This window comes from Gopherus flavomarginatus, chromosome 20, assembly GCF_025201925.1.
Source record: "Gopherus flavomarginatus isolate rGopFla2 chromosome 20, rGopFla2.mat.asm, whole genome shotgun sequence".
Lineage (NCBI taxonomy): Eukaryota > Metazoa > Chordata > Testudines > Testudinidae > Gopherus > Gopherus flavomarginatus.
The window spans coordinates 1,185,332-1,203,841 of record NC_066636.1 but is presented as its reverse complement, the minus strand read 5'-3'; the positions used below and the strand labels follow the sequence as shown (position 1 = coordinate 1,203,841).

Below are 18,510 nucleotides of genomic sequence, written 5' to 3'. Positions count from 1 at the left end.
CACTCACACACACACACATCCCAAATGTTCTCCAGCTGCTGGATAGTTACCAGTCCCGATTGTAGCTTGAGTTTGTGGCTTGAGTTCGCTGCTGGGGATCGTAGCTCGTGGCAGCTAACTGGCCAGGAAAGCTGGGGAGGAGGAGCCGGGTCTCTGTCGAGCGCGCACCGATGCCCCTCGATGTTGATAGCAGAACGTTACCCAAAGTCTCTCATCTCACCCATCTTCTTTATAGGCTTTTGGTTTGGATTCAAAGTCCGTAGGTCTTGCTGTTTCACGCTGCCTCTGGGTTTGGTGATTGATCACCCGTCATTGCAGGCCTGACTGTCAGCCTTGAACCTGGCTTTGATCTTCCTTCTGTTGTTTCTTTTGTCCTTTTCTTTTTAGGGTGGGTGCTTCTTAGGCCATGTCTACACTTACAGTTCTGCAGCGCTGGTAGTCACAGCTGTGTTCGTACAGCTGTGTAGGGCCAGCGCTGCAGTGTGGCCACACTGACAGCTACCAGCGCTGCAGTGTGGCCACATTTGCAGCATTTGCAGCGCTGTTGGGAGTGGCGCATTGTGGGCAGCTATCCCAGCATTCAAGTGGCTGCAACGTGCTTTTCAAAAGAGGGGGGTGGGGTGGAATGTGACAGGGAGCGTGGAGGAGACAGACAGAATGGATTTTTGGAGTTGACACTGTTCTCAGCTCCCTGCCTTGCAAGTTCTAAGGACTGGAAGACACACAGTGCCTACCTTCAATCATTTTAAAAGTTCTAACTCCCTTCCCCCACCCCTCTCTCATTCACTAAATGCAAATTATGTACTGCTAAATACCCGTCAGACCAGATAAGCATCTGCTCAACACGGACTTCCCCCTCCCCCCCTGCCGTGTGAGCGTGCTGTTTCTCTCTTCAGGCAAACAGCTGTGAACATTCCTGCCTGCCTCCGCTCGCTCAGCAAACAGGAGCTGTGTTTGTTTTTTAAATAAGCAGTTTGGCTGAACTCCGAGCTCTCCCTTTCTTCCTGTTTGTTGTGGACAGGAATTCTGGGATACCTCCTTATACCCCGGAGGTCAATAAAAGCGCTGGTGGGCGTCCACACTTGCTGACCAGCACTGGATCACCAGCGCTGGAATCCGTACACCCAAGGCTCGACCGGGTGTACAGCCAGCGCTGCAACCAGGGAGTTGCAGCGCTGGCCGTGCTTTGCAAGTGTGGCCACATCCTAAGTTGCAGCGCTGTAACCCCCTCACCATCGCTGCAACTCTCTAGTGTAGCCATTCTGTTTAGGGCTGTTGTCTGCGTCTTCAGCCGTTGGTATTTGAACTTTATCTCATCAGGACAGGCTGGGGCTGGAGGTTAATTCTAACACCCATACATGCCTCATTCACACATCTAAACTAAACTAATAAAATTATAGCAGGGCTTGCAAAAATGAAGGCTGCAGCACAAGCCTTCCACAAAATGGAGTAAGCATTTTAAAATGGGTTTTGAATTACAATAGTGCACAGAAGTTACAATGTAGGCAAAATGGCAAGTGTAATGGAATGGTGAACAGAAGTTACAATGATACAGTGAATAACTAAAACCAATTTCATTCACATCAGTTCTACAACCAGATGTCCCAGTTTTACAGGGACTGTCCCGATTTGGGTTTTTTTTTCTTGTATAGGTTCCTATTACCCCCCCCCATCCCGATTTTTCACATTTGCTGTCTGGTCACCCTAACGGCAGCCGATCTCCTGTCGCCAGTGACCAGGGAACCCCCCACTCTTGCTAACAGACATTAGTAGCGTTGAAGAAATTTTTGGTGCAATGTTTTTTTCACAGATTCAGGGCAACCAAAGCTATTGGTAATTTAGGTCAATTTGTGGCCAATCATTCTGGTCAATGACAGGATCTATTAGAACCGGGAAAAGTGCAGTGAAAGGCAGCGTAAGCGATGAGGGGGATGGAAGAGCTTCCATGTGAGGAAAAGCCTGGGACTGCTCCACCTGCAAAGAGACGATTGGGGGGGATGTGACTGAGGTCTATAAAATCTTGACGGGTGTGGAGACAGTAAATACAGAAGTGCTATTTACCCCTTCGTGTAACACAAGAACCAGGGGTCACCCAATGAAATGAGCAGGCAGCAGGTTTCAAACAAACAACAGGAAGTATTTCCTCAAGCAGCACTTAGCCAACCTGTGGAACTCACTGCCGGGGGATGTCGTGAAGGGCAGAAGTATAAGAGGGTTCAGAAAAGAACTAGATCAGTTCCTGGAGGATGGGTCCATCAATGGCTATTAGCCGAGATGGGCAGGGACACAACCCCCTGCTCTGGGTGTCCCTGAACCTCTGAGTGTAGAAGCTGGGACCTGACGACGGGATGGATCACGCGATAATGGCCCTGTTCTGTTCACTCCCTCTGGGGCACGTGGCACTGGACACTGGGCTGGATGGACCATTGGGCTGACCCATTCTGGCCGTTCTCATGTTCTTAACAAGTCTGGAAATGTTAAAATATTTCAGAAAGACGTTTTGTGCTGGGCTGACATTTTATTTTTTAAAATAATTGAAAACCACACGAAACAAAAAAGAAACAGAGACAAACACTCGTTTCGGGTTGAATGAAATGTTTCGTTTGGTCCAAAATCATTTTTTTCCAACTATTTTCATTTTGCTGGGAAATCTGAACATTTTTCGTTCCACTTTGATGCAAAACGAAAAATTTTCTTTTGATTATTTGATTGGGCCCCTGACCCAAAAACGTAGTTCGTCACTCGGTCCAGGCAGCAGCAGCTCTGTGCCCGACAGGCCATAGGCAGGAAATGGAGGTGCTTCATGTGTCTGAGAATCGGACTCTGGCAGATCTGCTCCAGATGCCGCCTGTTCTTGTTTAAACGCGTCTCAGGCGTCGTGTCTGCCCTGGGAGGGCGGCGCCGTTTCACTGACCTTTACGTCAGAATTGTTCGTTTCAACCCTTCTTCCCAATGTGCAGAGAAGCAGGAGGCAGAGCTGCTGGAGCAGCAGCGGAAGGCGGCAGAGGAGAAGCGGCTGCAGACAGAGCAGCTGATGAAGGACCAGGAGCGCAGCCACCAGGAGAACGTGAAGCAGCTGGAGGCCAAGGTGGCGGAGGGGCTGGCCAGTGCCCGGCAGGAGGCAGAGCGGGCACTGCAGAGCAAGCTGAAGGAGCAGGAGGCCATGCTGCAGAAGGGTTTCGCGGAGAAAGCCAGGCTGATGGAGGACGAGATCTCAGGCCTCGGGGAAGATACGTTCAGCCAACACCTCCCATGCCAATGGCCTCATTGTTCCCTTCTGTGCCCCGAGCCCTTTGCCCCTGGGCCGCGTTCAGCCTCTTTCTCCCACCTGTGTCTATAGCCCCTGTTCTCCTGTCTTCAGTACTCACTGGGCCAGACTCTCCATGGGCCACAGCGACCACAGGACCTGCTGCTCCAGCGACAGTGACTGTCTTTCACACACACCACCTGGGCCAGGGCAGATCAGCAGCTGCCACCGCAACCCAGCCCCCCTCTTTGTCCAGCCCTCCAGCCCCTTGCCAGCCTTGAGCCTTTGGCTTGTCTGAGCTCAGTCCCCCTGCACTGTGGGTCTTGGGGGGGGGGGGGTCTTATGGGAAAGAAAATCCCCAGTAAACAACGTAGCATGAGCTGACAGCCTGGGCAGGGGTGGGTTTTAGGGGATCGGGGCCCAGGCTTTGGCGGGGGGCGGGTGTCTCCAAAGCTGTTGGGTGGGTTGTGGGAGCGAGGGAACCACTGGCGCTAAAGGCAGGATGATGCTGTTTTCCTTCCTGTCAGCCAGGGACGGTGCTTCCATTAGGCGACCTTAGGTGGTTGCCTAGGGCGCCAGGATTTGGGGGCGGCATTTTGTGCGCTCCCCACAGGGCGCGCGGGAGCTTCCGGTTCCGCTCCGGTCACACCGCCAAAGAAGGACCTTCTGCTGACGTGCCGCGGAAAACAGCGGCAGGCAATGGAGCAGCTCAATGACGGCCGCTGTCGCCTGCAGCATTTCGGCGAAGGGTCCTTCTTTGGCAGCACGATGGGGGTGGAACCAGAAGCTCCCGCGCGCCCCGTGGGGAGCGCACAAAATGCCGCCCCCTGAATTCTGCCTAGGGCGCCAGAAACCCTGGCACTGCTCCTGCCGTCGGCTCTTGCGCCCCGGTTCCCAAGTGACCTGCCTGGCTCGGTACCAGGGCCGTGTCCTCGTCAGGGTTTCCCGCTCCCCCCGTTTAGGGGTTGGCTGCCAACTTTGTGTGTTTTCAGGGCATTCACTGAGACAGTGGCCAGCAAAGGGCCCAGCCAGGAGCCAGTGAAAATGTCCCGCTTGGGCCGAGCCCCTGGTTACAGCTCCATTATCTAGGGCACTCAGGAGACGGCTGCAGGCCAGTACCCTGGCTCTAGCCTGGCCACCGAGCATGGCTGCATGGCCGTGTTCTCGCGCTAGCCGACCCGGTTACCTCGGCAGTGCCAGGGCAGCCCCTGCTTGAGTTCACCCATCTGCCAGCTGCTGAGGCACCCTGATGTCTGCACTGCTCCTTGGGCCTGTGCGGCCGGGGGGGCAGAACCCCCATGGCTGGGCAGTAGCTGCCCCTCGTTCAAGGGGCTCACATGAGCCCGAAACTGTCCAACCCCCAAGGGGGCTAAAGGAGAGCATTGGGCTGCAGAGACGGCAGCCGGCGTCGCACCTTGGGAATATCAGGGGGGGTCTGTCCCAGCAGACAGGGGAAGGCGAAAGGGCTGGACCCCAACAGCCAACGGAACGAGGCAGGTCTGGCCAGGGGGTTAGCTGTGACTTGCCGCCCGACTACTGCTCGGTCCAGCATGGCCTCCCTGGGGCGCCTTTCCCACCAGCGGAGCTTGGGGTGATGAACAGCCACTTCCCTTGGACAGTTACGTTCACAGTTAGGGTAAATTAGGGAGCAGGGGGTGCTGGGAGCCTGGACTCCTGGGTTCTCTCCCCAGGCCTGGGATGGGAGGGGGCTCTTGTGGTTAGAGATGGGGGGGCTGGGATCCAGGACTCCTGGGTTCTCTCCCCAGGCCTGGGACGGGAGAGGGCTCTTGTGGTTAGAGATGAGGGGGCTGGGATCCAGGACTCCTGGGTTCTCTCCCCAGGCCTGGGAGGGGAGGGGGCTCCTGTGGTTAGAGATGGGGGGGCTGGGATCCAGGACTCCTGGGTTCTCTCCCCAGGCCTGGGAGGGGAGGGGGCTCCTGTGGTTAGAGATGTGGGGGCTGGGATCCAGGACTCCTGGGTTCTCTCCCTAGCTCAAGGAGACGGGGGGTGAAGTCGGGGTGGGTTGGAGTAGTGGTGTTCAAGGCAGCTTCCTAGGAATGTCTTGCATCCAGCGAGTGCTGGATTTACAATGGCGCCCGTGGCTCTGTGGAGCTGGCCCATGCTCGAAAGTGGCCCTGGCCTGCTCTGCTTGCACTGTGTCCTGAGACCCCGCTGGCTCCCCTTGCCCACCCCCTGCTCCTCTCTGCCCCCTGGCCGGACCCCAGGGTACCTCCGGGCAGTCTCTGCTTCCCACCACCTGTGGACCCCACCAGGCTCCCCAGAGCTGAGCTGCCTGGGACTGGTGCAGAAGCTCAGCCAGTCTCAAGCCCAGGGGGGTGGGGGGGATGGGACACAGTGTGGGGGGCTTGGCTGGGTCCCTCCAGGCAGGTGGGTCCTGAGGGAGCCCAGTGGGGCAGGTCCTGGCCTGGCTGATCACACCACTCCCGAGGGGCCGGAGCGATTCCCGGCCCCAGGACCAGCCCTGGTTGCGCTGCCGGCTCAGCCCGGCAGACACAGTCCCCTCCCAGCAGGGCCGGTGAGTGCGGCCGGGAGGCAGGGGGTGGAGAGTGGGTCTCTGGGGCTGCTGGGCTGGGGAGGTTCTGTGTGTGTTGGGGCAGTAGGGAGTGGGGGGTGCTGGGCAGTCGTGGTGGGGCTGGGGGTGCAGGGCAGGGGTGGTGTGCAGGGCGCTGTGCATTTGTGGGGGGGGGTAGCGGACATAGTGGGTCCGGGGGGCTCTGGCCATAGGGAATTGGGGGGGTGTCCCGGTGGTGGTGGGGGGGGCTGTATGGTATGGCATGGACCCGCCCCCAAGGGGAAGGGGCAGGCTGGCAGCACAGGGCTGAGTGGGCCAGTGTGCGTCAGGCAGCTGCCGGTCTGTAACTAGTGCCCTGGGCTGGGTGGATCGGGGCCAACCCTGCCAGGCCTCATTGCCCCTGGCTGGCCCCTCGCTCTGGGGACCGACATCCCCACACCAGGCTCTATTGCCCCATGGGGGCCCACAGATAGGTGTGGTGCCAGTTCCACAAAAGGTTAATCCGGCCCTGGCTGTGCTGTAGGGAGTGTGTGGGGGAAATGGGGTGCCCTCACCTGGCTGTGCTGTAGGGGGGGAATGGGGGGCCCTCCCCTGGCTGTGCTGTGGGGGGGAAATGGGGTGCCCTCCTCTGGCTGTGCTGTAGGGGGGGAATGGGGTGCCCTCACCTGGCTGTGCTGTAGGGGGGGAATGGGGGGCCCTCACCTGGCTGTGCTGTAGGGGGGAATGGGGGGCCCTCCCCTGGCTGTGCTGTAGGGGGGGAATGGGGTGCCCTCCCCTGGCTGTGCTGTAGGGGGGGAATGGGGGGCCCTCCCCTGGCTGTGCTGTGGGCAGCATGTGTTAATCCGGCCCTGGCTGTGCTGTAGGGAGTGTGTGGGGGAAATGGGGTGCCCTCCCCTGGCTGTGCTGTGGGGGGGAATGGGGGGCCCTCCCCTGGCTGTGCTGTGGGGGGGAAATGGGGGGCCCTCCCCTGGCTGTGCTGTAGGGAGTGTGTGGGGGAAATGGGGTGCCCTCCCCTGGCTGTGCTGTAGGGGAGGAATGGGGGGCCCTCCCCTGGCTGTGCTGTGGGGGGAAATGGGGGGTCCTCCCCTGGCTGTGCTGTGGGGGGTAATGGGGGGCCCTCCCCTGGCTGTGCTGTAGGGGGGGAATGGGGTGCCCTCGCCTGGCTGTGCTGTGGGGGGGAAATGGGGGGCCCTCCCCTGGCTGTGCTGTAGGGAGTGTGTGGGGGAAATGGGGTGCCCTCCCCTGGCTGTGCTGTAGGGGAGGAATGGGGGGCCCTCCCCTGGCTGTGCTGTGGGGGGAAATGGGGGGCCCCCCCCTGGCTGTGCTGTGGGGGGTAATGGGGGGCCCTCCCCTGGCTGTGCTGTGGGCAGCATGTGTTAATCCAGCCCTGCACCTGCCCAGCTCCGGCCTCACTCCCTGGGGAGACCCTTGGGGGGCAGGCGGGGGCGTCACTGCCGCAGGGCAGCATGTGGGGAGCCCTCGCTCCAGCCCACTCGATGGATCAGCTTTTAATTTGCCATTTGCTCCATTACCGGGTTGGACGGGCCGGCGATGAGGCGTGACACGGAGGAGACGGAGCAAAGCTTCGCTCATCAGATGTCCAGGCGTTTGTCTTCATAACGGAGACAAATATTCCCCCAGCTCCGCCCTGCCTCCCGCTCCCAGGAACCGCCAGCGCAGAGATGCAGCCGCCTCTGGGTTTGGAAGCGGGAGCTGTTTAACAGAAACACGACAGTTTGCCAGGGGATGGAGAGAATCCCCAATCCACTCAACCTCACTCCCCTCCCAGAGCCAGGGAAAGAACCCAGGAGTCCTGGCTCCCAGCCCTCCTGCTCTAACCACTCAACCCCACTCCCCTCCCAGAGCCAGGGAAAGAACCCAGGAGTCCTGGCTCCCAGCCCTCCTGCTCTAACTACTCAACCCCACTCCCCTCCCAGAGCCAGGGAAAGAACCCAGGAGTCCTGGCTCCCAGCCCTCCTGCTCTAACCACTCAACCCCACTCCCCTCCCAGAGCCAGGGAAAGAACCCAGGAGTCCTAGCTCCCAGCCCTCCTGCTCTAACCACTCAACCCCACTCCCCTCCCAGAGCCAGGGAAAGAACCCAGGAGTCCTGGCTCCCAGCCCTCCTGCTCTAACCACTCAACCCCACTCCCCTCCCAGAGCCAGGGAGAGAACCCAGGAGTCCTGGCTCCCAGCCCTCCTGCTCTAACCACTCAACCCCACTCCCCTCCCAGAGCCAGGGAGAGAACCCAGGAGTCCTGGCTCCCAGCCCTCCTGCTCTAACCACTCAACCCCACTCTCCTCCCAGAGCCAGGGAGAGAACCCAGGAGTCCTGCTCCCAGCCTCCCCCCCCCGCATCCAGGTCCCCCATAGTGAGTTTCACCCTCTTCCCCAGCCCCCATGGAACCCCCCCCCTTTGCTCTTGTCACTTTAAGGCGGGGGGGGTCACCTGGCTGGCCCCCATCGCTACACTGTTGCCGAGCGGAAGGCGCTCAGCCAATCAGCGGGCCGGGGGCGGTGTTCCAGGGACCGCAACGGGCGGGCGGGGGCTCGAGTGTCCCCTCCTCAGGCCCCGCCCCCAGCCAGCCCCGCCCACCAGGATCCCCCCAGGGGAGGGTCCCCGCTGCCCCACGAGGTGACCAGAGAGCAGGTGTGAAATCGGGACGGGGGGGGGGCGATAGTTGCAGATAAACCCCCCGAGAGGGGGTGTCCGGTCCCCATTCCAGCCCCCAGCTCAGCCCCCACTCCGCCTGGTGTCTCCCAGCCCCCCCAGCTCAAATTCCTCCCCCCCGCCCGGCGCCCCCAGCTCAAATTCAGCCCCACTCCCAGCCCGGCGCCCACCGCTCATCCCCCCCGCCTGGTGTCTCCCAGCCCCCCCCAGCTCAAATTCCTCCCCCCCCGCCCGGCGCCCACCGCTCATTCCCCCCGCCTGGTGTCTCCCAGCCCCCCCAGCTCAAATTCCTCCCCCCCGCCCGGCGCCCCCAGCTCAAATTCCGCCCCACACTCCCAGCCCGCCCCCCGCCCGGCGCCCACCGCTCATCCCCCTCGCCTGGTGTCTCCCAGCCCCCCCTCCCCCAGCTCAAATTCCTCCCCCCCCCTCCCGGCGCCCCCAGCTCAGCCCCCCCCCGTGTCTCCCAGCCCCCCCAGCTCAGCCCCCACCCCGCCCGGCGCCCACCGCTCATCCCCCCCGCCTGGTGTCTCCCAGCCCCCCCTCCCTCAACTCAAATTCCTCCCCCCCCTCCCGGCGCCCCCAGCTCAGCCCCCCCCGTGTCTCCCAGCCCCCCCAGCTCAGCCCCCACCCCGCCCGGCGCCCACCGCTCATCCCCCCCGCCTGGTGTCTCCCAGCCCCCCCTCCCCCAACTCAAATTCCTCCCCCCCGCCCGGCGCCCCCTGCTGAAATTCCGCCCCACACTCCCAGCTCCCCCCCCGCCTGGCGCCCACCGTTCATCCCCCCCGCCTGGTGTCTCCCAGCCCCCCCCCAGCTCAGGCCCCCCCAGCTCAAATTCCGCCCCCCACTCCCAGCCCCCCCCCGCCCGGCGCCCCCAGCTCAGCCCCCCCCCCGGTCTCTCCCAGGCCCCCCAGCTCAGTCCCCCGCCCCGCCTGGTGTCTCGCAGCCCCCAGCACAAATCCCCCCCCCTCTTGTCTGAGCATCTCGCGGCTTGTCCCGACTCTGTGCCCGCAGCTCCCCCGCCCCCCCAGTTACTGGGGCTGAGCGCCCCGCCCCCCACGCGGCCCGGAACCGGCCGGACCGGTCCAGCCGGCGCCCCGCCCGCGATGGAGGTGACTGGGGGGAGGGGAAATTTACCCCCCCCCCAAGCTCTCAGCAGGAGGTGACCTGCAGCTGCCCAGTTCCCCTTCCCGGGGGCGTTGAGTTTTGCGGCTTCCCCGGGTCACCCCCGCACAGAACTTCCCATGGGGGGAGGGAGGCCCAGGAATGCCCCAAATGCATGGGTCAACCGGTGCCCCTCACTCCCGACCTGCAGCCCCTCCCCCGCTCTGCCGGTGCCTCTCCCAACCCGCAGCCCTGCCCCCCGCCAGCTCTGCCGGTGCCCCTCACTCCCGACCTGCAGCCCCCCTCCCGCACACACGTTGTGTGTTGTGTGTTGTGTGTTGGAATTGCACCATCACGTGCAGTTGCTGGGAGTCAGTTACAGGCGGTTTGTTTTTGACTTTCCGCCCCCGGGAGGGGCCTGGGCCCTGGCGTCTCTGCTCGGTCCCCCCCCCCCCCCCGCAGGTGCTCTCCGGGGCAGGGTTCGAGGCAGGCGGAACCCCGACTCCCCCCCCCGCCCCGCCGCCTTCCTGCTTCTGCTGCGACACGGAAGCCGGACGCCAGAGTCTGCCTGGAGCCCTCGCCCGCTGCCATGGCCCTGCCAGGCCCCCTGCTCCTGCTGGCCGCCCTCGCCCTGCGCTGGGCCCACGGGGGTGAGTGGGTCAGAGCCTCGCCCCGTCTGCGGCCTCCCTTCCTCGGGGGGGGCTGGGGCTCCTTCCCCCCAACACCCACCCTGTAATCCTGTTCTGCCAGGGGGGCCCACTGCGGTTGGGGGCAGCAGGGTTGGGGGAGCTGCTCCCACCCGGCCCCAGGGCAGGGCCTGGCTGGGTCAGCGGGGCAGCGAATGGGGCACAGAGTCTCTCCCCTCTAGGGGGGTCCAGCTCCCACCCAACCCCAGGGCACGGCCTGGCTGGTTATAGGGAGGCAGGAATGGGGCAGGGGCCTTTCCCCCCTAGGGGGCACTGGCTCCCACCCATCCCCAGAGCAGGGCCTGGCTGGCTTAGGGGGACAGCGAATGGGGCACAGAGCCTCTCCCCTCTAGGGGGGTCTGGCTCCCACCCGGCCCCAGGGCAGGGCCTGGCCAGCTCAGGGGGGGCAGGGAATGGGGCACAGGGTCTGTCCCCTCTGGGGGGGCTGGCTCCCACCCAGCCCCAGAGCAGGGACTGGCTGGCTCAGTGGGGCAGGGAATGGGGCACAGGGTCTGTCCCTTCTAGGGGGGGCGGGCTGGCTCAGGGGGGCAGGGAGTGGGGCCTGTCCCCTCTAGGGGGTGGTCATACTGTGCCCCATCGACTGTTCCAGAGATACCCACAATCCGCCTGATTGACCAAGAGGGCCCGATCCTGGAGGGCAGCTACGTGACCCTGGAGTGTCTGACGGACGAGGCCGGAGCCGACATGAGCCAATTCACCTTCCAGAAATACAGTCGGGTCAGGATGCCCGCCCCCCCCAATGCCCCGCCGGGGACGAACCTGCCCCTCACCCGACACTGAGGGGTGCCAAGCTGCAGGGGGCATGGCGGGGGGGGGTCCATGTCACAGGGGCCAGGGCACAGGTTCAGCAGGGGTGCCGTGGGGCAGGCAAAGGGTCTGTACCATGAGGGACAGGAAAGGGCGTCCAAAGGGGGTGCCATGGGGCAGGCAGAGGGTCTGTGCCACAGTGGGGCAGGGCAGGGGATCTGTAGGCGGTGCCATAGGGCAGACAGGGGTCCATGCCATGGGGGGCAGGGCAAGGCGCTCCATAGGGGGCACCCTGGGGCAGGCAGAGACTCTGTGCCACAGAGGGGAGGGCAGGGGGACAGCAGGGGGTGCTGTGGGGCAGACAGTGGGTCCATGCCTCAGATGCAGGGGGTGCATACAGGGTGCCATGGGGCAGGCAGGGGGTCTGTGCCACAGGGGGTGGGGCAGGGCAGGGGGTCCATAGGAGGCACCGTGGAGCATGCCAGGGGTCCCTGGGGGTCGTGAGGCAGGCTGGGGGTCCATGCAACGGGAGGGCAGGGCAGGAGGTCCATAGGGGGCGCCGTGGGGCAGGTTGGGGATCCGTGCCATGGGGGCACAGGACAGGGGGTCCATAGGGGGCGCCGTGGGGCGGACTGGGGGTACGTGCCATGGGGGGCAGGGCAGGGGGTCCATGGGGGCGCTGAGGGGCAGGTCGGGGATCGGTGCCACATGGGGCAGGGCAGGGGGTCCATGGGGGCACCGTGGGGCAGGCTGGGGGTCCATGCCACAAAGGGTAAGGCAGGGGGTCCATAGGGGGTGCTGTGGGGCAGGTTGGGAGTCCGTGCCACAGGAGACAGGGCAGGGGGGTCATGGGAGGGCCGTGGGGCAGGCCGTGGTCCATGGGAGTGCCGTGGGTCCGTGCCACGGGGGGGGGCAGGGCAGGGGATCCATAGGTGGTGCTGTGGGGCAGGCTGGGGGTCCATGGGGGCGCCATGGGGCAGGTTGGGGGTCAGTGCCGCATGGGGCAGGGCCGGGGTCCATGGGGGTGCCGTGGGGCAGGCCAGGGGTCTGTGCTGCAGGGAGCAGGGCAAGGTGTCCATAGGGGGCATCGTGGGGCAGGCCGGGGGTCCGTGCCACGCAGGGCAGGGCAGGGGGTCCGTAGGGGGCGCCGTGGGGCAGGCCAGGGGTCTGTGCTGCGGGGAGCAGGGCAAGGTGTCCATAGGGGGCATCGTGGGGCAGGCCGGGAGTCCATGGGGGTGCCGGGGGGCAGGCCGGGGGTCCGTGCCATGGGGGGCAGGGCAGGGCGTCCATGGGGGTGCCGTGGGGCAGGTCAGGGGTCTGTGCCACAGGGGGCAGGGCAGGGGGTCCATGGGGGTGCCGGGGGGCAGGCCGGGGGTCTGTGCCTTATGGGGCAGGGCAGGGGGTCCATGGGGGTGCCGTGGGGCAGAGGCTGGGGGTCCATGGGGGGCAGCCTATCAGGGTTTAACGGGGACACCGGGGGCGTCTCTCTGCAGTGGCTCCACTCCTGGGTCTCGCTGGACAATCCCGACCGGCTGCGCTGCTGGTTCTTCGACGTGAACGTGACGCGGGCGGACGGGCGCCTCCTGCTGGCCATCGGGGCCCTGCAGTCCTGGCACGCCGGGGCCTATCGCTGTGTGGCCGCGAACAGCACCGGCAACGCGTCCGCCTCCGCCGAGCTCAGCCTGCGCGTGGAGTGTGGGTGGCGCCGCCCCAGGCCCCTCAGCACACAAATGAATCTGGCACAGCCAATTCAGGGGGGCCCACCCATGTCTGTCTCTTGGGGGGTCATGGGGGGGTTACCCTTGGTTATATTTGAGCATAACCCCCCAATTTGCCCCTTGCCTCCCCAGGCTGGGTGGGAGGAGATGGACAGGGGGTGCAGCAGGGAGCCCAGAGTAGGGAAATTACATCAGTTTGGGGGTCCATCTGTGGGGCAGGCGGGGGAGGGGTAAAGTGCCCAGCGTGGAGGCGGCAGTTTGATGGGTGTCTATTCCCCACAGCTAGAAGTGGGGTACAGAGGGACACCCCAATTGTAACCCGGGGGCGGGGGGGTGGTTAACTCTCCGGCAGCTGTGCAGGCAGGGGAGGAGCAAGGATTTCGGGGCGCGGCACCTGAGGCAACGTGTCCCCCCAGATCTGCGGAGCGTCTTCGTGACCCGGGCCCACACCTGGTGCGGGACCGTGGGTGACTCCGTGGCCGTGATGGAGGGCGAGGACGTGGAGCTGCAGTGCTCGGCCGATGCCTCCCAGCCCCCCCAGTACGAGTGGAGCCGCCAGGTGAGGGGCTGGGCAGGACCCCCGGGCAGTGGAGGGGGATCATACCCCAAAATATCAGGGATGGATGTGGGGTGTCACACAGTAGACCTAGCAGGGGGGGCCATAGGACAGGGAGCGGGACAGAGGGTCAGCAGGGGGCATCGTGGGGCATGGAGCGGGGCAGAGGGTCAGGAGGGGGTGCCGTGTGGCAGGGAGTGGGCCGAAGGGTCAGCAGGGGATGCCATGGGGCAGGGAGCGGGGCAGAGGGTCAGCAGGGGGTGCCATGGGGCAGGGGGTCAGCAGGGGGCACCGTGCAGCAGGGAGCGGGGCAGAGGGTCAGTAGGGGGTGCCGTGTGGCAGGGAGTGGGGTGAAGGGTCAGCAGGGGATGCCATGGGGCAGGGAGCGGGGCAGAGGGTCAGCAGGGGGTGCCGTGGGGCAGGGGGTCAGTAGGGGGCACCATGGGGCATGGAGCGGGGCAGAGGGTCAGTAGGGGGTGCCATGTGGCAGGGAGCGGGACGGAGGGTCAGCAGGGGATGCCATGGGGCAGGGAGCAGGGCAGAGGGTCAAGAGGGGCGCTGTGGGGCAGGGAGCAGGGCAGAGGGTCAGCAGGGGACGCCATGTGGGTCCCGGCCCCCTAAGCGGCTGCCCTTGTTGCAGGGGGCTGACTGGGTGGTGGCATCCAGTGTGCTGACCCTGCCCCAGGTGATCCGGGAGCAGGCCGGGACCTACGAGTGTCGGGCCCAGCACCCCAGCCTGGCCCACCTGGCGCGCAGCCGGGCCGTGCGGCTGGACGTGCAGGGGCCACAGAGCAGCTACCAGCTGGGTGAGTCAGCGGCTCCCCCCCACGGCCCCCCTATGGGCTGTGACCCACCTGCCCCGCACTGACCCCTCTCTCTGCCCCCAGAGCCGGGCCTGGGGCTGAGCAACCCTGTGCTGCTGCTGGCCGTGGGGCTGCCGGCCCTGCTGCTCCTGCTGCTGGTGCTGGGGCTCAGCGTCCTCGTCCTGCGGCGCCGCCAGGCTGCCAAGATCCCAACCGGGTGAGTGCGAGGGGCCGGGCGCGGGGTCTGCCCTCCAGGGGGCGCCGGGCCGAGTGCGAGGTCTGCCCTCCAGGGGGCAGCAGGCACAGGGCCGGGCGTGGGATCTGCCCTCTAGGGGGCAGCAGGCACAGGGCCGGGCGTGGGATCTGCCCTCCATGGGACAGCAGGCACAAAGCTGGGCGTGGGATCTGCCCTCCAGGTGGTGCCGGGCGCAGGGCCGGGCATGGGGTCTGCCCTCCATGGGGCAGCAGGCACAGAGCCGGGTGTGGGATGTGCCCTCCAGGTGGCGCAGGGCCGGGCGTGGGGTCTGCCCTCCATGGGGCAGCAGGCACAGAGCCGGGTGTGGGATGTGCCCTCCAGGTGTTGCCGAGCATGGGGCTGGGCATGGGATCTGCCCTCCAGGTGGTGCCAGGCACAGGGCTGGGTGTGGGATCTGCCCACCAGAGGGCAGCAGGCGCAGAGCCGGGTGTGGGATCTGCCCTCCAGGGGGTGCTGGGCGCAGGGCCGAGCGTGGGGTCTGCCCTCCAGGGGGCAGCAGGCACAGAGCCAGGTGTGGGGCCCTCCAGGTGTTGCCGGGCATGGGGCTGGGCGTGGGATCTGCCCTCCAGGGGGCAGCAGGCACAGAGCCGGGCGTGGGATCTGCCCTCCAGGGGGCAGCAGGCACAGAGCCGGGCGTGGGGTCTGCCCTTCAGGGGGCAGCAGGCACAGAGCCGGGCGTGGGATCTGCCCTCCAGGGGGCGCCGGGCGCAGAGCCGGGCGTGGGATCTGCCCTCCAGGGGGCGCCGGGTGCAGAGCCGGGCGTGGGATCTGCCCTCCAGGGGGCGCCGGGCGCAGAGCCGGGCGTGGGATCTGCCCTCCAGGGGGCAGCAGGCACAGAGCCGGGCGTGGGATCTGCCCTCCAGGGGGCGCCGGGCGCAGAGCCGGGCGTGGGATCTGCCCTCCAGGGGGCGCCGGGTGCAGAGCCGGGCGTGGGATCTGCCCTCCAGGGGGCGCCGGGCGCAGAGCCGGGCGTGGGATCTGCCCTCCAGGGGGCAGCAGGCACAGAGCCGGGCGTGGGATCTGCCCTCCAGGGGGCGCCGGGCGCAGAGCTGGGCGTGGGGTCTGCCCTCCAGGGGGCAGCAGGCACAGAGCCGGGTGTGGGATCAGCCCTCCAGGTGGTGCCAGGCGCAGGGCCAGGCACGGGGTCTGCCCTCCAGGGGGCGCCAGGACTGATCCAGCCCCATAGCGGAGGCTTGTGGGGGGCAGAGAATGTGACACGGGTTCGGGCCCTTTGATTTATTGACTCCCCGGCTGCTGGCACCCGACTTCGGTGCCTCAGTAGCTGCGGGGGGGGGGGGAAACGTACAGTCCCCAGGGGGATCCGGATGGTCACGGCGGGGGGTGGGGGGTCATCTCTCTTCATTTCCCCTCCCCCAGCTCGGTCCCAGGAAGATTTGGGGGGGGTGGGAGGGCTAATGGGGGTCTGCCCACAGGGCAGGTGGAATGGGGGATGGGATCCCAGAGGCTGGTTGGGGGGGTCTTTCCCCCTGCCTGGAGGGGGGCTGGCTTGGGGGTATCACTCACCCGGGCTCTGTCCCCCCGGTTCAGGGAGGAGCCCGGCCAGCGCACCCCGATCTACAAAGGCAGCCTGGAGTCGGTCCCCTCGGTGGCGGGGGACCAGCAACCCCTGGTGCTGTGAGATGGGCCCTGCCCCCCGGCACAGGTAGGAGATTCGCTCCTCCCATGATCCTTTGGGGACTGCAGCTCCCCCCTCACCCCGATTTCTCACACCCCCCCATTGAAATCTCTTTTCTCCCCCCCAGGCAGAACCGCACCAGCCGTCACAGAGCTTCAGCCACTTCTGTAATCAGCAGGGGGGAGGGCTATAGGGGGGCTTTGGGGGAGGAGGAAATTATTGGGGGCTCAGCTGCGTTTTCGGGGGGAGCTTATTATGGTGTGGTTTCTATAGGCAGTTGAGGCAGATGCAGCCACTGTGGGGGGTGGGGAAATACTCCGGATGGGGGGGCTGGTATTATTTTGGGGGTGGGGTGGATCTTGGGGTGCTGTTTGACCAGCCCAGCTCCCCCCAAGTGGTCTCTTTTGGGGGGTCTGACTTAGGGGGCTGGGAGCTCGGTTTGGGGGATATCAGCATTTGGGAGCCAACCCCCCATTTTGTAATGGGGGGGTTGTTCATGGAACCCTCCCAAAATGCAAACCTCCCGCCACCCGCAAATTCATTCTGCAGGGGTCACCAGTCCAGAGACCCTCCAGAGGCCTGGTCCCGCCCCCCCAGCTAAATGGAGTTAATTTGCTTTGTTAATGGGGAGACTGTAATCAGTGTAGTGGGGGAGGGGTCAGGGCAGCCTGAGGGTGGAGTCCCCCTAAACTGGGACCCCCCAATGCTGATCCCTTGCAGTCTGCTCTCGCCCCTCTGCTTTCATCTGCCCTGCATGTAAGTCCTTGCGGGGCCAGGGGCTAAGCGTTATTTCGGGGGGGGGGGGATTTCTTAGGGCTATTGCTTAAAATCTGGGTATTGTAGTTCTGTGGGAGGGGCTCTTTAAATGGGGGGGAGAACATGGGCCAGCCCCACCTCCCCCCCCGTTTAAATGGGATTAAAATGACACTTTAAAACTCTGGCTGCGAGTGCTGGCGTCTGAATACCCCCAACCCCTGTCATGGGGCTGGGGGTCGGGAGTGAGGGGCACCAGCAGGGCTGTGGGGCAGCCCTGGAGTCTGTCATTGCCCCTAAACCCCACTTCCCTCCCAGAGCCGGGAGAGGCCCCAGGAGTCCTGGCTCCCAGCCCCCCAACCTCACTCTAACCCCTCACTTCCCTCCCAGAGCCAGGGAGAGAACCCAGGAGTCCTAGCTCTCAGCCCCCCCGCCCCTTGCTATCTGGGGCCCTGCCCTGTGTCCCAGCCGTGGGGAGGTTGCTGGGGTGTGGGTCCCCGTGGGGAGGTTGCTGGGGTGTGGGTCCCACTGCTCCTGTTCTCGGCTGTGAGTCTCGAGGGGGAGGTCCTTGTGACTTCACGGGGGTGGGTGATTTTTCTTCAGCCCCCTCGGGATTTCACCTAGAAGAATCCCAGGATCTCACTCAACCTGCGTCCCTCATTTCTCAGCCCCCAGCTGTGATTTTTAGGCCCCTGAGTAACACTTTCTGGAGGGGGGAGACGGGGGCTCCCTGGGGACAGACCCCACAAACCAGGTCTCTGCCCCCACTCGGGTTAAAAGAATTAATCGGGGAGTTTATTGAAGTATCAAAGGCGGTTAAAAGGCGACAGATATTTACATATATATTAACGTTCAGGCGGTGGGGGTGGGGGAACAGCCTCAGGGTGGGGAGGGCCTGGCCCCCCCACACACAGAGCCCCCTCTCTGCACCCCGGTTATATATTATTTATTATATCTCCCATTCGTTTCCCCTCTCCCCTCCCCCGACACACACTAGAAAATAACCTCGAGCCAGAGATGGGGCTGGGAGCCACTGGGGGGGGGGGTTCTTCTGGACAAAGGGGGGGCTGGGGGCAGTCAAGGAAGTGGGAGGGTCAGAGGGGATCAGGGAGGAGATACCCACACTGGAGATGCGGCCCCTCTGGGGTCGGGTGGGTTATGGGGGGACCCCTTGCCCGGTGCTGGGAGGGGGAGGGGGGGTCCCCGCTCTCCAGCAGGCCGTGACGGGAAAGCTCTTGCCCAGTTTAACGGAGGGGCAGGCGGGGGGCGAGGGAGTTCAGGGTCTGGCTTCTCTAATGCCCGGGGTGGGGAGTGGCACTAACTACGGGGGGGGGGGTGGTGAGCGAGCCTCACCGCCACAGCACCCCCAGTGCTGGGGGCATCTGAGGGGCTGGTGCATTGCGGGGGCAGGAGGGTGAAATCTGAATTTGCCCCATTCACCCCCTCTGGGCCCACGGGTGCCCCCTGGCAGGGGAGTTCCTGGGGGTGGGGGAAGATTCCTCCCCCCCCCCCGCCCCATCTCAGGCTCTTGTGCTTGGTGAGGACGTCACATGACGAGGATGGACAGACACTGATGGACAGAGACAACCCCCCCCCCCAATCATGGCTTTAAAGAGTCCAACCTGCTTTTAAGGCCCCGAGCAGGAATTCGGGAGCCCTGGATGGAACCCAGGAGTCCTGGCTCCCAGCCACCCCCTCCACCCCAGTAACCCCCACCACCGTCCTGGAGCTGAGGAGAGAAGCCAGGGGTCCGGGCCCCAGCAGGCCCATCCCCCATCCAGTC

The 18,510-nt window shown here is 64.7% G+C and overlaps 1 protein-coding gene across 1 annotated transcript; it reads left to right on the top strand.

Annotated features, from left to right (window-relative positions):
* Positions 1-9,881: 9,881 nt before the first annotated feature.
* LOC127038125 (cell surface glycoprotein MUC18-like) lies at positions 9,882-16,914 on the top strand. Its single transcript, XM_050930558.1, has 8 exons — positions 9,882-10,201; positions 10,848-10,975; positions 12,499-12,700; positions 13,140-13,282; positions 13,920-14,085; positions 14,167-14,299; positions 15,887-16,001; positions 16,102-16,914. Exons 1-7 carry the CDS (start codon positions 10,141-10,143, stop codon positions 15,975-15,977), a joined length of 924 nt encoding a protein of 307 aa, XP_050786515.1. The 5' UTR covers positions 9,882-10,140; the 3' UTR covers positions 15,978-16,001; positions 16,102-16,914.
* The last annotated feature ends 1,596 nt before the right edge of the window (positions 16,915-18,510 follow it).

Excerpts from the sequence above, each read along its gene's own strand:
- LOC127038125 (XM_050930558.1), top strand. The coding sequence starts at position 10,141 with ATGGCCCTGCCAGGCCCCCTGCTCCTGCTGGCCGCCCTCGCCCTGCGC. Across the intron at positions 10,202-10,847 it reads CCTGCGCTGGGCCCACGGGG|AGATACCCACAATCCGCCTG; the intron begins GTGAGTGGGTCA and ends CGACTGTTCCAG. Across the intron at positions 14,086-14,166 it reads ACAGAGCAGCTACCAGCTGG|AGCCGGGCCTGGGGCTGAGC; the intron begins GTGAGTCAGCGG and ends CTCTGCCCCCAG.